General features: G+C 58.8%; 2 protein-coding genes across 2 annotated transcripts in view; both read left to right on the top strand.

Moving 5' to 3' along the window:
- The window catches only part of HSPBP1 (HSPA (Hsp70) binding protein 1), a 4,957-nt gene extending 3,327 nt beyond the window's left edge, over positions 1-1,630 (top strand). The window contains exons 5-6 of the mRNA XM_025192460.1: positions 6-101; positions 779-1,630. Of these exons, the coding sequence (XP_025048245.1) occupies positions 6-101; positions 779-856 (174 nt within the window). The 3' untranslated portion in view covers positions 857-1,630. The remainder of the gene's footprint in view (positions 1-5; positions 102-778) is intronic.
- Positions 1,631-3,083: 1,453 nt separating this feature from the next.
- PPP6R1 (protein phosphatase 6 regulatory subunit 1) overlaps positions 3,084-11,636 on the top strand; it is a 23,310-nt gene continuing 14,757 nt past the window's right edge. Inside the window, 4 exon segments of the mRNA XM_025196710.1 lie at positions 3,084-3,235; positions 10,182-10,414; positions 10,947-11,133; positions 11,623-11,636. Coding sequence (XP_025052495.1) covers positions 10,188-10,414; positions 10,947-11,133; positions 11,623-11,636 — 428 coding nt within the window. The 5' untranslated portion in view covers positions 3,084-3,235; positions 10,182-10,187.

Here is an 11,636-nt window from a genome sequence, read left to right as displayed (position 1 = left end):
ACTTCCTTCAGGTTGTGTGGGAGTGTCGGGAGCCCCAGCTGGGGCTAGAGGAGCTGCTGCGGGCTCGCTGCCAACTGCTGCAGGATCAGGAGGAGTTTCAGGTATGGGTCCAAAGTGGGGAAAGGAAAGGAGCCTCTTGGTCAGAATGGTAAGATCTAGGTACCTTGGGGTTGCCACACTCCAGCTCAGCCCCTTCTCTGCACAAGGGGGTGCCACCATGCTTCTTCCTCCTACCTCAGGGCAAAGAGGGTGGGGGGTCTCTTTTCCTCAGCCTGGCCCTAATGGGGGGCCACCCTGTGTCCCCTTAACCCTATGCTGAGACTCGCCTGTGCCCTTGGCACTAGGGAGTTGGTGTTCTGCCACTTGCTGGTGGTAGAGAGTATGGAAAATGCCCCAGTTCCTCATCTGGCACTAGGGGGTGTTATGAGACCTACTCTTTCTCTGGTACTAGGGGACACCATCTTCACTAGCCTGGCAATAGGGAGGGACAGAGAGAATACCACTGGAATTCCCTCCCCCAGCTGTGCCCTGGCTCCCTGCCCTGCCCCCAACAAGGTGGTGCCCCTTAGTGCTGCCCTGGGGCACTGGGGCCAGCAGTAGCTGTGAAAGGAGGGTGCTTCCTGCCCTGCACCTTTGAGTCTCCCATCCAAGTCCTAACCCAGCCAACCCTGCTTATCTTTCCATGCTGGTTGATATGAGATCACAGCATCCCTGATGCGCTAAATAGGAGGAGTAGGTGGCAGCATAGTGTGCATTTAACCCCTTGCTCTCCCCACAGGAGGAGCTGGAGTTCTGCGAGCGGCTGCTACGAATATGCTTCCAGACCCCACCCGAGGAGAGCAGCATGGATCGGTGACATCCCCTGCCCTCCCCCAGCTCAGCAGGGGAGCCCCCTACCCTCCCAGCATGCAGCCCCCAGCTCCTGCCCCTTCATGGCAGCATGAGACACCAGAATCTGCCAAGGGGCCAAGCTGGACCAGAGCTCTCTGCTGGGGTGGGTGTGGCTTATTACCCTAATGAGGGGGTGGCACCTGGCACATGGTCCCCTCCACACAAATCTACTGCTTCCCAACCCCTGCCCTCACAGTCCTTCCCCTCCTCCACTACCCCTAGCCCTCAGGCAGACCGCCCACTCTTTATCCAGATCCCAGCAGCCCCTTTCTTCCTTCTTTCCCCCTCCCATCCCTGATGCTGAGTCAGGTATCATTCTGCTAGCAAGATCCAGCTGCATGTTGTTAACCTCTGACTCATACTGGGACTGGCTGAGGAAGGGGAGCTTTCCACTTCAGGGGGCATCATATTTCATCTGCCTCCAGGCCAGCTTGGAGTGGGGCAGGAGGCTTTACCTTTCACTGGGGGAACCAGCCCCTCTCTGACACCACCTTTTAAGTCTTGAAGTCATCCCACCTTGAAGGAAGATGATGTATGAGTTCAGAGAACTGGGCAAAGCAGCAATATTCCTTGCCATGCTATTCTTGTGGGGGTGAGGAAGGGAGGCAGCCATAGTGATGGGAGGGGTCCCACCTTTCAAGTCCTGGGGATTCCCCAGCAGCCCTCTTCCCCCTCTACCTGTTCATCTGTTCTCTGCTTGTTGCCAGTGGTTTTCTAATAAAGTTTCTGGTTTCGGTGATTGTTTTTCTGCCCTCGTGGATGCTGTAGGCCACAAGGACATCACTGGGACTTCAGAGCTGTTCAGGGGGAAGAAAATGATTGGTATGGGGGGCACATGGACTGGGGGCAGAGAATGAGACAGGAGATTTTCCCCTCTGGGTTGCTGCCCCCACTTCCCTCCAAGGCAGGGGCTCTGGCTGGCTCTGGGGGTGGGGATGGGGCAAGGGCTGGTCCCTTTTAGGTGGTGTTGCTCTGCCCCTACCTCACATTTATTCTGTGGTATGAGTTACTGGGTCTCAGCTTGGCTCCCAGCCCAGTGGCAAGTGGCTCCATCTTGTGGAGAACCCTGGGGCTCCCATCTTTGCCTCTGCCTCTGCCTCAAAGCAAGGGCTCCCCAGGGCCTGGAAGTCGGTAGCAGTTTCACAGTGAGCTGCCCTCAGCCAGGATCTGACCTGGGGTGCCATACAGACAGCTGCCATGATGCTCTTGAATATCCCCTGCTACACCTCTTGCTAGGGAGAAGGTAGGCTGGGACAGGCCTGCCTCAGGCATTTATTACAAAGATCTTCATGTCACCCAGATCTGTGTGCCCAGTGCTCATTGGGGGAGCGGGGGTGCTTTGGGTATCACAGAATGATGTCACAGATGGAGCAGCTGATGTAATCAGCTCAGAAAGAGTGATGATGTTACACATGTATAGTACAGGCTCACTGGAAAAGTCATGTCCTGAATGGAAGATTGTAGTACAGTGAGGATGTTCTGAACAATGACAGCATGGCTGTGGTGTCATGCTTAGTGATGATGTCACAACACTCAGGGCAGTGGTGGTGCATTCAGTAATTCATAAGGCAGGAGTGCCATGCCTGAGGTAGCAGCTGTCATTCCTGCAGTAATGATGTCAGTGCTGTAATTACTTCACTGAGCTGATATCAGGTGAGATAGCATGGTGACGTCATACTGGGAGGGATGATGTCACTTAGCTGTGACGCCACGCCAAACCAGGCCGTTAGACTTGCACGATGATGCTTTTAAGTATACATCTCCAATTTCAGAGCTTTTCGCAAATTCTTTAAAGAGCAAGCAGCAATTATCGCGCACGCCCATGCAGGGCAGGCTGTGGGACATAAGTGGGCATGCGCAGTGCCAGGAGACCCGGCGCAGGAGCGGGCAGGTCCGCGATTGGCTAGTGCTGAATGAAGGGCACCTGGACCAGAGCCTGAGTGCGCATGTGCGTGGTGAAAAGGCGCGTGCTTTCCTGAGGCCACTTGCAAGACCATTTGCGCATGCGTTGCTTCGTTGGGCGGGAGGAGTAAAACCCGCACATGCGCACGCCTAGTAGGCACTACCGGCCCGGAAGAGTTGGGGGTGGGAAAGTTTACATATGCGCTGCTCTTGGACACGGGCCGGAGAGGCAGGTGCGCATGCGCGAGGGGAGGTGGGGCCACCCTGGCGCCGCATGCGCATTCCTCCACCTACGACCCGGGTCCTTCCCGAGAGAAGTGGTTGGCTGGCGCATGCGCGCTGCTCCGGGGGAGGGGGTTTGGCAGGGAGGCAGAGCGGTCACTGGCTCTGGGCGCAGGGCATTGTGGGATCGTGGCGGAGCCAGGAGCTCCAGGGGGGCCCGGTAAGCTTCCGCTCTCGGTCGCCGCCATGTTACCCCCACGGGGCCTTCCACCCTGCCTGAGGGGCCTGGGCTGGGCTCCCACTCGGGGGCCCAGCCTGGGAGACTCGCAGGCACCCCCACCCATGGGGGGTGCCCTCGCCCCGGGGTGGGGGCGGGTCCCTGTGTCCCTACCCGCAGCCCTCCTTCCCCATGGGCTGCTGCTGCTGCCCTTGTGGTGGGGGGGGGCGCACAGCTCAGCCCCCACCTCTGTTTGGGGGGGCTGCATTGGGGACTGCTCTAGGGCATGGGGCAGCCCTCCCCACTTAGCTGAGGGTCAGCCTCAAAGCATAGGCTGGGCCCTGCTCCACCCTGGTGGGGGCTGGCTCATTGGGGGCAGCCCTAGGGCAAGGCTAGGCCCCTGACCCCCCTTGCCTGGGAGGCAGCTTCATAGGGGGTGCAGCCCCAAGATTAGCTCCTGCCCCCCCCCCGGATTAGCCCCCGCCCCCCCCCCCCCAGCTGGAAGTTGGCTTTGTTGGGAGAGGGGTAGGGGGGACTGGTCATGTTATGGGGTGCAAGGGGTTTAGGTTTCAGGGTTCAAGGGCTCTGCTCATTGATCCAGCAAGGGGGGGTGGGGGTGGCGGCAGGTTAGAGGAGAGGGCTGGAGCCAGCTTCGCTGTCTGGGAGCACTGGCGGGGAAAGCAGGGCAGAGTATCCTGTCTGATTATCCTTGTCCGCCCACTGGAAGGGGCTGCCTAGGTCCTGCCACCCCTCGGAGAGCTGCCCTCCTAGGGGCAGGTTGGGACCCAGGGTACCTGGCCACTATTCTAGCCCTGGGAGAAAGGAGGGCCTGGTGGGTTAGAGCAGTCAGGGACTGGCAGGCAGGATGCTTGGGCCTGGAAGGGAACTGGGGTTAGTGGCTTAGAGTGGGGTAAAATAGGGGGAGGTAGGGGTTCTCTGCTGTTGCTTTTCTGTTTTATTTGGTGGGGCAGATCTCTGTAGCATGCCTCAGTTTCTCAACCTCTGAAAGGGGGGTGCCAGCACCATTGTACTCCTTAACCAGAAAGGACGGGGGCCTGGGGGAGCAGGCAGGGCTTGGTGTGTGTGTGTGTGTGTGTGTGTGAACAGGCATTGACATCTGTTGGTGAGAGGCTTGGGGGGGAGGGGCAGCAGTGACTGTGACCTGCAGGCAGCTCCTGGCATCTGTACCCCCGGGCTGCCTGTGCCCAGCAGGACAGCTGTCCAGAGGGGTAGGCAGGACCCAGCCAGCCCCTCCAGAGGTGAGGCAGCATTGGCAGATGGTCTGGCTTTTCCTGGGCCTCTCTCATGGTGCTACCAGCCAGCTGAGCCTGGTAAAGCCTGTGACTTATGCTGCTGGACATGGAGTGGGCTTGGGGAGGTTTTGCATCCAGGTGATGGAGAAGTGCCCTGTCTGGGAGGGGGCTGGAAGCAGGGTACTGACCCATTGGGTGTATAGGGAACTGTCCCCAACCCTTAGCTAGGGGGTGAGGCATGAGCCTTCCTTGCCTGGGGAGTGCTGGCCCTGATCAAGGGAGGGAATGGAGTACAGAGGGAGGTCTAAGAGTACAGCCTAGGAGTCTCAAGGTCAGATCTTGCTGCTGACTTGCATGGCAACCCCTGGGTGGAGGAAGTTAGGGAATTCTCTCTGCCTTAGTTTTCCTCTGTGGACAAGAAGTCCACTTTCTGGTCCAGCAGCTGTACTGATGGGGATGGATCTGCCCCACAGGAAGTGCAGAGGGGAAGGCTTCCGTGCCTCCAGTGAGCCTCTTTAGGGCCTCCAGTGGGCAGGGAAGAGATGTGTTACTAGGGGTGCTGGACTCTGCTGGCTATGTTGGGTGGGGACTGTGCTGGGACTGGAGGGCCCTGGCTGTGCCATGTACTGCCTGGGGACAGCCTGCCTGGCCTGGTATCAAAGGGGGCTCTGCTAGAGACCCAGTCTGGTCGGGGATTGGGTGTGTCTATGTGGGGAGGGGGGTGGGAGTCAGTGAGCTGCCCAGAGCTCCCCCATTCTCCAAGGAGTGTGAGACCCACCCCAATTAGACACCTGCTAAAGGACATTGCCTACCTCAGAGTGTTAAGGCAGGGGCAGATGGTTGCCCCCATGTTAGGGGGGCAGCTCAGAGATCTGAGAGAGAGGAGAAGGCCCTGCCCTCTCCTCAGCTCTCCGCAAAACTGCTGCTCAACTGTCTTTGCAAACCCATTTCCTGTAGCTTCCGTTCTCTGCTCGGCTCACAGCACTGCCTGCCTGGGTGCAGGGGGGTGGGGAGATGGGAGGCTGGGGACCTGCTCAGCCAGCAGCTGGGACTTGACGGGGCTAAGGAGCATTTTTGCTGCCCTGCCTTCCCCCTCCTCCCAGCTCAGAGGAGCTGTCCCCAGGCATGACTTGCTGGAGCCTGACTATGGAAGGGGTAAGGTTCCACGTGCTCATAGTAGGCTCAGGACTCTGGCACTACTCAGCACCTGCATGACACTCCTTATTATAACCCCGCAGAAGCCTGGGGATTGCAGGGGCTGAGATCAGATCCAGACCTGCCTCTGGGCCATGGCCTGATCCAGCTGTGGGACTCTGGGCCCCTCCTGGGCTGCCTCAGTTTAAGCCAAGCACCAGCTCCGGTTGTATATCTGGGCGGTGCCCAGCAGGCTAGAGGTTGGGTCGGAGCTGGGTGCGGCACACAAGAAGCCTGTTGTCTGTGGGGGGGCTGTGGTGTCTGGGGTATGTCGGTGTTGTGAAGGGCGTGATCTCCCTGGGATGCATCTGTGGGTTCCCAGCACCTGCTCGGCCTACCCTGTGCAGTGAAACACCCTAGCAGATTCCCCTCAGCCTTGGCATCTGGGCACTGAAGTGCCACAGCAGTTTCCCCTTGGCGGACGGACGTCTCAGACTTTCAACAGGCTTTCCTCAGCTCTTGCTAGCTGGTGGGTCCAGTGGCCAGGGCCCAGGCTGGGGCATCCAGACACCTGGGTTCCCTCCCCCTTCTGGCCATTGTCTGTCAGGCACTACAGAGTAGAGAGCAGGGGTGATTGGGGTCATGAGCAGTACCTGGTGTTGTGGGGTCCTCTCTCTCTTTGTGGGGTGGAAAGTCTGGTACCTCAGCTTGGGGAGCACTCTGTGGGGAGGTCTATGTTTTGCCTGGTGTGAGGGGGGGCCTCTAGTTTGGGAAGGCATCACTGTGAAGTGGGGGGCCATGTTCCTAGGGGGCTCCCTGGCAGAATGGAGGTCCCCATTGCAGCCTGCAGGGGTGCTGTGTGCAGGACCCTGATGTAATAGTCCCAAGTCTGAACTGGAGAGGGATGTTCTCTAGCATCTCATGGGATGGGGTCCCTAGACTTGGCTGGGGAGAGGAGGGGTCTGTGTGATGCCTTGGTAGGGAGGATACAGCCCTCTGTATCAGTCTGTGGAGTGCCGGGGGGGAAGTGGGGGGGTCTGTGGGAACCCCGGTCTCAGTCTGGGGAGTTATGTGCAGCCCCAGGGGGAGCAAGGTAGGGGGAGAGGGGGGTCGGTGTGGTATCACAGATTGGGGAGGCCCTAATGTCTGCCTGGACATCTGTGTGGAGCCCCTGTGTGCCAGGACCTTTCTCATGGCACTAAACGTCAGTGGGGCTGGGTTCTTGTACCCTCCTTGAAGTCTGGTTCCCTTGTGCCCAGGTTTGGCCCTGCTCTGACCTCATTCTCTGCAGCCACCTGCTCCTGGACAGCTCCCTGCTGGTTGGGTTTGATCCCTAGCACCTGCCAGTCCTGGGCCCCTTCCCATGTGAAGGATGAGCCTGGAACAGGGGTTGGAAGGGGCTGTGAGTCGGGGGTGGATCCAGTCTTGGGTCTTAGGAACTTTCCTATCCGGACACATAGTACCCAGCCTATTTGCTGGGGGAGGGAGGATCTCCACTTATGGGAGGCATGACCAGGGCCTGTGTGGTACAGCAGGGGGTGCTATGATTTGGGGGCTGTAGGTGGAATTTGTAAGGCAGCCCCTGAGCTTCAGGACATAGGTGGGACCTGTGTGACACGGGGGCAGGTTCCCCCCCCCCATCTCATAGCTGAGTAGCCCCCTGCTCTCCAGAGTCATCCACACCCCTTGCCCATTCTCCCCAAGTCCTTCTCCCGTGGTACCTGGCCCAAGCCCTGGCCTTGGCCAGGGGGCAGGTGACATGTTCCTGTACACCTGCCCCACTGAGGTTGACCCCGGGTTCCCAGAACACCCAGCTCACAGTAGCACAGCTGTTCCCAAAATACAAGAGCCAACCTGGTGATAGGGCAGTCTCCTGCACTGACACCCTCAGGTCTCTGGCTCAGGGGGGCTCCCTTTTGCCCCACCTGTTGCCTCAACAGCATTGGGGCTGGAGCCTGGGAGCTGGCAGCCACAGCCAGCTGTTCCGAATCCCCTGTGATCACCTGTGGGGTGGCTCTGTGGGGCATGACAGAGCCCTCAGTCTGGCATCACAGCCAAGAGCTTTCCAGTGACAACCACGGAGCTCCTTACCAGACCCATGCAGCTAGGCCCTTCTGTAGAGGCTGTGAGGATTGGATCCCCTCCAGATCTTCCCCCTTCCCAGGCCCAACTGTCACCCCACCCCTGCCTTTATGCTAGCAGCATCATGGCATGCCCCAGGCTGGGACAGTGTTGCCAGGCTCAGCTTGGGTTATCCAAGGCTTTGGGGGAAAGGGGGGGGGGGGGGAGTAGTGGTAGCATAGCTAAGCACTGGTTTCTAGCCAGTGCTTACTGAGAGGCCCCCACCTCACTGATGTGTACAGTTTGTCCCTGCTGGAGGGATTGGGCCCTGCTGTGTGTGAGTGTGATGATTCCACCAGGTCCTGGATGGGGGGTTGCTGATCCCATGCATCCCTGTGCTGCTATAAGCTCTCCCTTCTCTGGGCATGAGCCAACAGGTCCCAGTCCCTCCTTGAAGCTGAGCATGGACAATACAGGCATGGAGCCAGCAGCACAGAACAACCCTGAGCCCGTGGGTCTTGGGGACACCCCATGCCCTGGATAGGAGCCCTGTGCCTACCTTCACTCCCTCTCCTGCCCCTTAGTCCTGGGTCTTGTCCAGATAGGGCAGCCGGCCAGTCAGCGTCTCAGCCCCAGTATGGGTGCTGGTGCCCGGATAGAGAATAGGGAGCAGGTGAGGTTGAAGAAAAGGGGGCACTGGCCCCAAGTCAGAGGTTGGGCTGGGGCAGGGACTGTCACCTTCCAGGGAGTGCTGGCCCCAATGCTCTGTCACATCCGAGGTGCCCCAGCTGTTCCATCAGTGTAGGAAACTCCTGCCCCCCTCGACCCTTGTCTGGTTCCAGACTGCCTGAGCAGAGGCCCTAACCCCTGCTCCCCTCCCTGTCCAGGGCAATGGGGCTGGGTGCAAGGTGCCCAAGGCAGGCCTGGCAGGAATAGGCAGCTGTTTCTGCTCATCCTCCTGCACCCGATTTCTGCCAGCCCAGATTTCTGCCAGCCCTTTAAATTCTGTTAAGTCCCCTACCTACTGACCTGCTGCATAACCCTGAGCTGGAGCTCCTGCCCCTGCCTTGGGAGGTACTTCCAGGTGCCGTCAGAGCCCCAGACCTGGATCGGAGCCAAACATGGGGTTCCTACCCCCTGGTATTTGCAGTGCCAGAACAGGAGCCCTGCAGTGATGGAAGAGGTGGGAACCCTGCCAGCTACAGATGGGCCTGGGACCAGGTGCCTGGACACCAGGGTTCTTTTTCTGCTTCACCCCCTTGGTGGAGTTGTCTCTCCCTTCTCTGTGCCTCAGTTTCACCTCTGTCCTGGCTGTATAGCTCAGAAGCTTTTTGGGGACAGGGAAGGGCCTGACACTGGATGTTGACTCCCAGGAGAGTCATGGTGGGCCGTGGTAGGGCTCAGATGGGCCAGGGAGGGGGCTGCTGTCAACCCCTTCCCTGAAACTTAAGGAAACCTGAGCAGTCAGAAGCTGTGGAAGCTAAGCAGATACCAACTTGTGCTCTGTAAGACCCCACAGAGCTGGGAGAAAACCCAGGAGTCCTGGCTCTCAGCCCCTGCTGCTGTAACCCACCACACCCAACTTCCTTCCCTCCTGGAGAACCCAGGAGCCCTGACTTCTAGTCCCTAAGCTGCTCCAACCTTCTTACCTGTCTTCAGGCTGGGAGAGAACCTAGGGTTCCTGGCTCTGAGGTTCTCCTTGTGCTAACATAACAGATGCTTCACTTCCCAGAGCTGGGAGGGAACCCAGGATTCCTAGCTCCCTGTACCCACTCTCTGCCACATCTCGAGGATGCTGTGCACAGTGTGGTGTATAGAACCCCTGACGTGCCCCACCCCAGAGGTGGCTACATCTTATTACCAAGCAGAGGGATCCTTTATAACCAGCTTTGCCCTGCACCACCTCAGAAACAGCTGCATCTCAGAGTCATGCAAGGGGCCCCTGAATGGGGATACCTTGTCTGTCTAGCAGTCAAGGCAGGTGTCCCGTGTGTGCCTTGACATCAACCAAGAGCTGAGGTTTGGGACCCCACTCCAAGCTAGGGCCAAGCATGGAGTGGGGAAAAGGTGAGGGTGGGCACCTGTCTGGGGTAGCAATGATTTGGGTGGGGGAGTGTGGTGTGGGAGGTACAGTGTATGCTAAGAGCCAGGCCAGGGGCTGTCCTTGGCATGGGGCAGGGTAGCTTTGCTTTAGGAGCACTGTCAGTAAGTGCTGTCCCAGTGCATCAGAGTCTGGATCGAAATAAACAAGTGATCCCTGTGGCTGTGCACAGGGCCCTCTCCTGGCATGAAGGGTGATGCTGGCATGGGAGGGGAGCTTCTGTTGCAGAGAGGGGAGTGGAATCTGCATACAGCATAGATATCTGCCTTTGGTAGGGGGAGTTTAAATATCTCCTGGCCTGGCCTGGAGTCCTTGCTGAATAAGAGCGGGGAGGGTGTTAACCCTTTCCCATTGAAGCAACCCCACTCACCCCTGCCCTCTTGCTGCTATGTCTTTGTAGGGCAGAATGTTCTGGAAATTTGACCTGCACACGAGCTCTCACATTGAGACGCTGCTGGAGCGAGACAACGTGACGCTGGCTGAGCTGCTGGATGAGGATGATGTGCTGCAGGAGTGCAAGGTGGTCAACCGCAAGCTGGTTGACTTCCTGGTGCAGCCCCAGCACATGGAGGCACTGGTCACCTGTGTCACCCAAGAGCCCCCTGCCCACCTGGATGAGCGCCTGCGGTACAAGTAAGCTGCAGTGGCAGAGGGCTGCAGAACAGGAGTGAGGGGCACCATCAGGGCTGGGTCAGGGCAGGGGGCTGCAGGATGGGAGTGAGGGGTACTGTCAAGGCTGAGGTTGAGGGCAGCGGGGTGTGGTTGGGGAGCGAGGGGCACCAACAGGGCTGGATGTAGTGGGAGTGAGGGATACCAGCAGGGTGGGAGGGGGCTGTGGGGCAGGAATGAGGGGCATTGACAGAGGTGGGAGAGAGGGATACCAAGTTGGGGGATCCTATATAACCCTCTTTGCCTCTGTGAATGGCTTGGGGAGGGATAAATGGTCAGGGATTTGGAGTCAGGACACCTGGGTTCTCTCCTGAGTCCTGGGGGGAGGGGAGCAGTGTCTGATGGATTAGAGAAGGCTGTCTGGGAGCCAGGACACCTGGGTTCTGCCCAATGTCTAGAGTGTCAAAGCACAGTCTGTTGGGTTAGAGCAAGGGTGCAGGGGTTGCTAGGGGCCCAGATACGTGGGTTCTGTCCCTCACCCGGCTGTCCCTGGCAGGTACCCCAGTGTGTCATGTGAGATCTTGACGTCGGACGTGACCCAGATCAATGACGCTCTGGGCGAGGACGAGACCCTGCTGCGGCGGCTCTATGGGTTCCTGCAGAGTGCCAGCACCCTCAATCCCTTGCTCGCCAGTTTTTTCAGCAAGGTTATGGGCATTCTCATCAACCGCAAGACTGACCAGGTACATAATCTGAGGGGGTAGAGTCCTAACAGGACTGTCAATCCTCCCCACCCCATCCCCCAGTCTTGCTGTGGTGTTGGGCTGAGTTGAGCAGGGGCTGGTGCCTTCCCTGGCTGCCGGTGACTGGGGCCTCCAAACAGCTGAGATGCCAGGCCAGCTGGGTCCATGGCGGGGTCCTGGCCCCCAACCAGCTCTTCTCGATCCAGTTGGAGCCATCCGGTCTTGGGAGGGAAATTGATAGCCGCATCAGGGTGGATGTCAAGGGAAAGCAGCCTGGCATCCTCTTTGGGAAGCAAAGGGGGGTAAGGAGCCTGTGTCCTCCCAGGGCAGCCCCTGATGCCAGCCAGAATGCCTTTGGGGCGTTCAGGGCAGGGGGCTGCAGGTCAGGAGTTGGGGACACCAGCGGGCCTTGGGCCGGGGGGCTGCAGATTGGAAGTGAGGGATGCCAGTGACCAAGAGGCCCCTGCCCTGGATTTCTTTTGTCCACAGATTGTGGCATTCCT

The sequence above is a fragment of the Alligator sinensis genome, unplaced genomic scaffold (assembly GCF_000455745.1).
Source record: "Alligator sinensis unplaced genomic scaffold, ASM45574v1 scaffold647_2, whole genome shotgun sequence".
NCBI classification, from domain to species: Eukaryota; Metazoa; Chordata; order Crocodylia; family Alligatoridae; genus Alligator; species Alligator sinensis.
The sequence above is the reverse complement of the archived record's forward strand: the minus strand, read 5'-3'. Positions and strand labels throughout refer to the sequence as shown.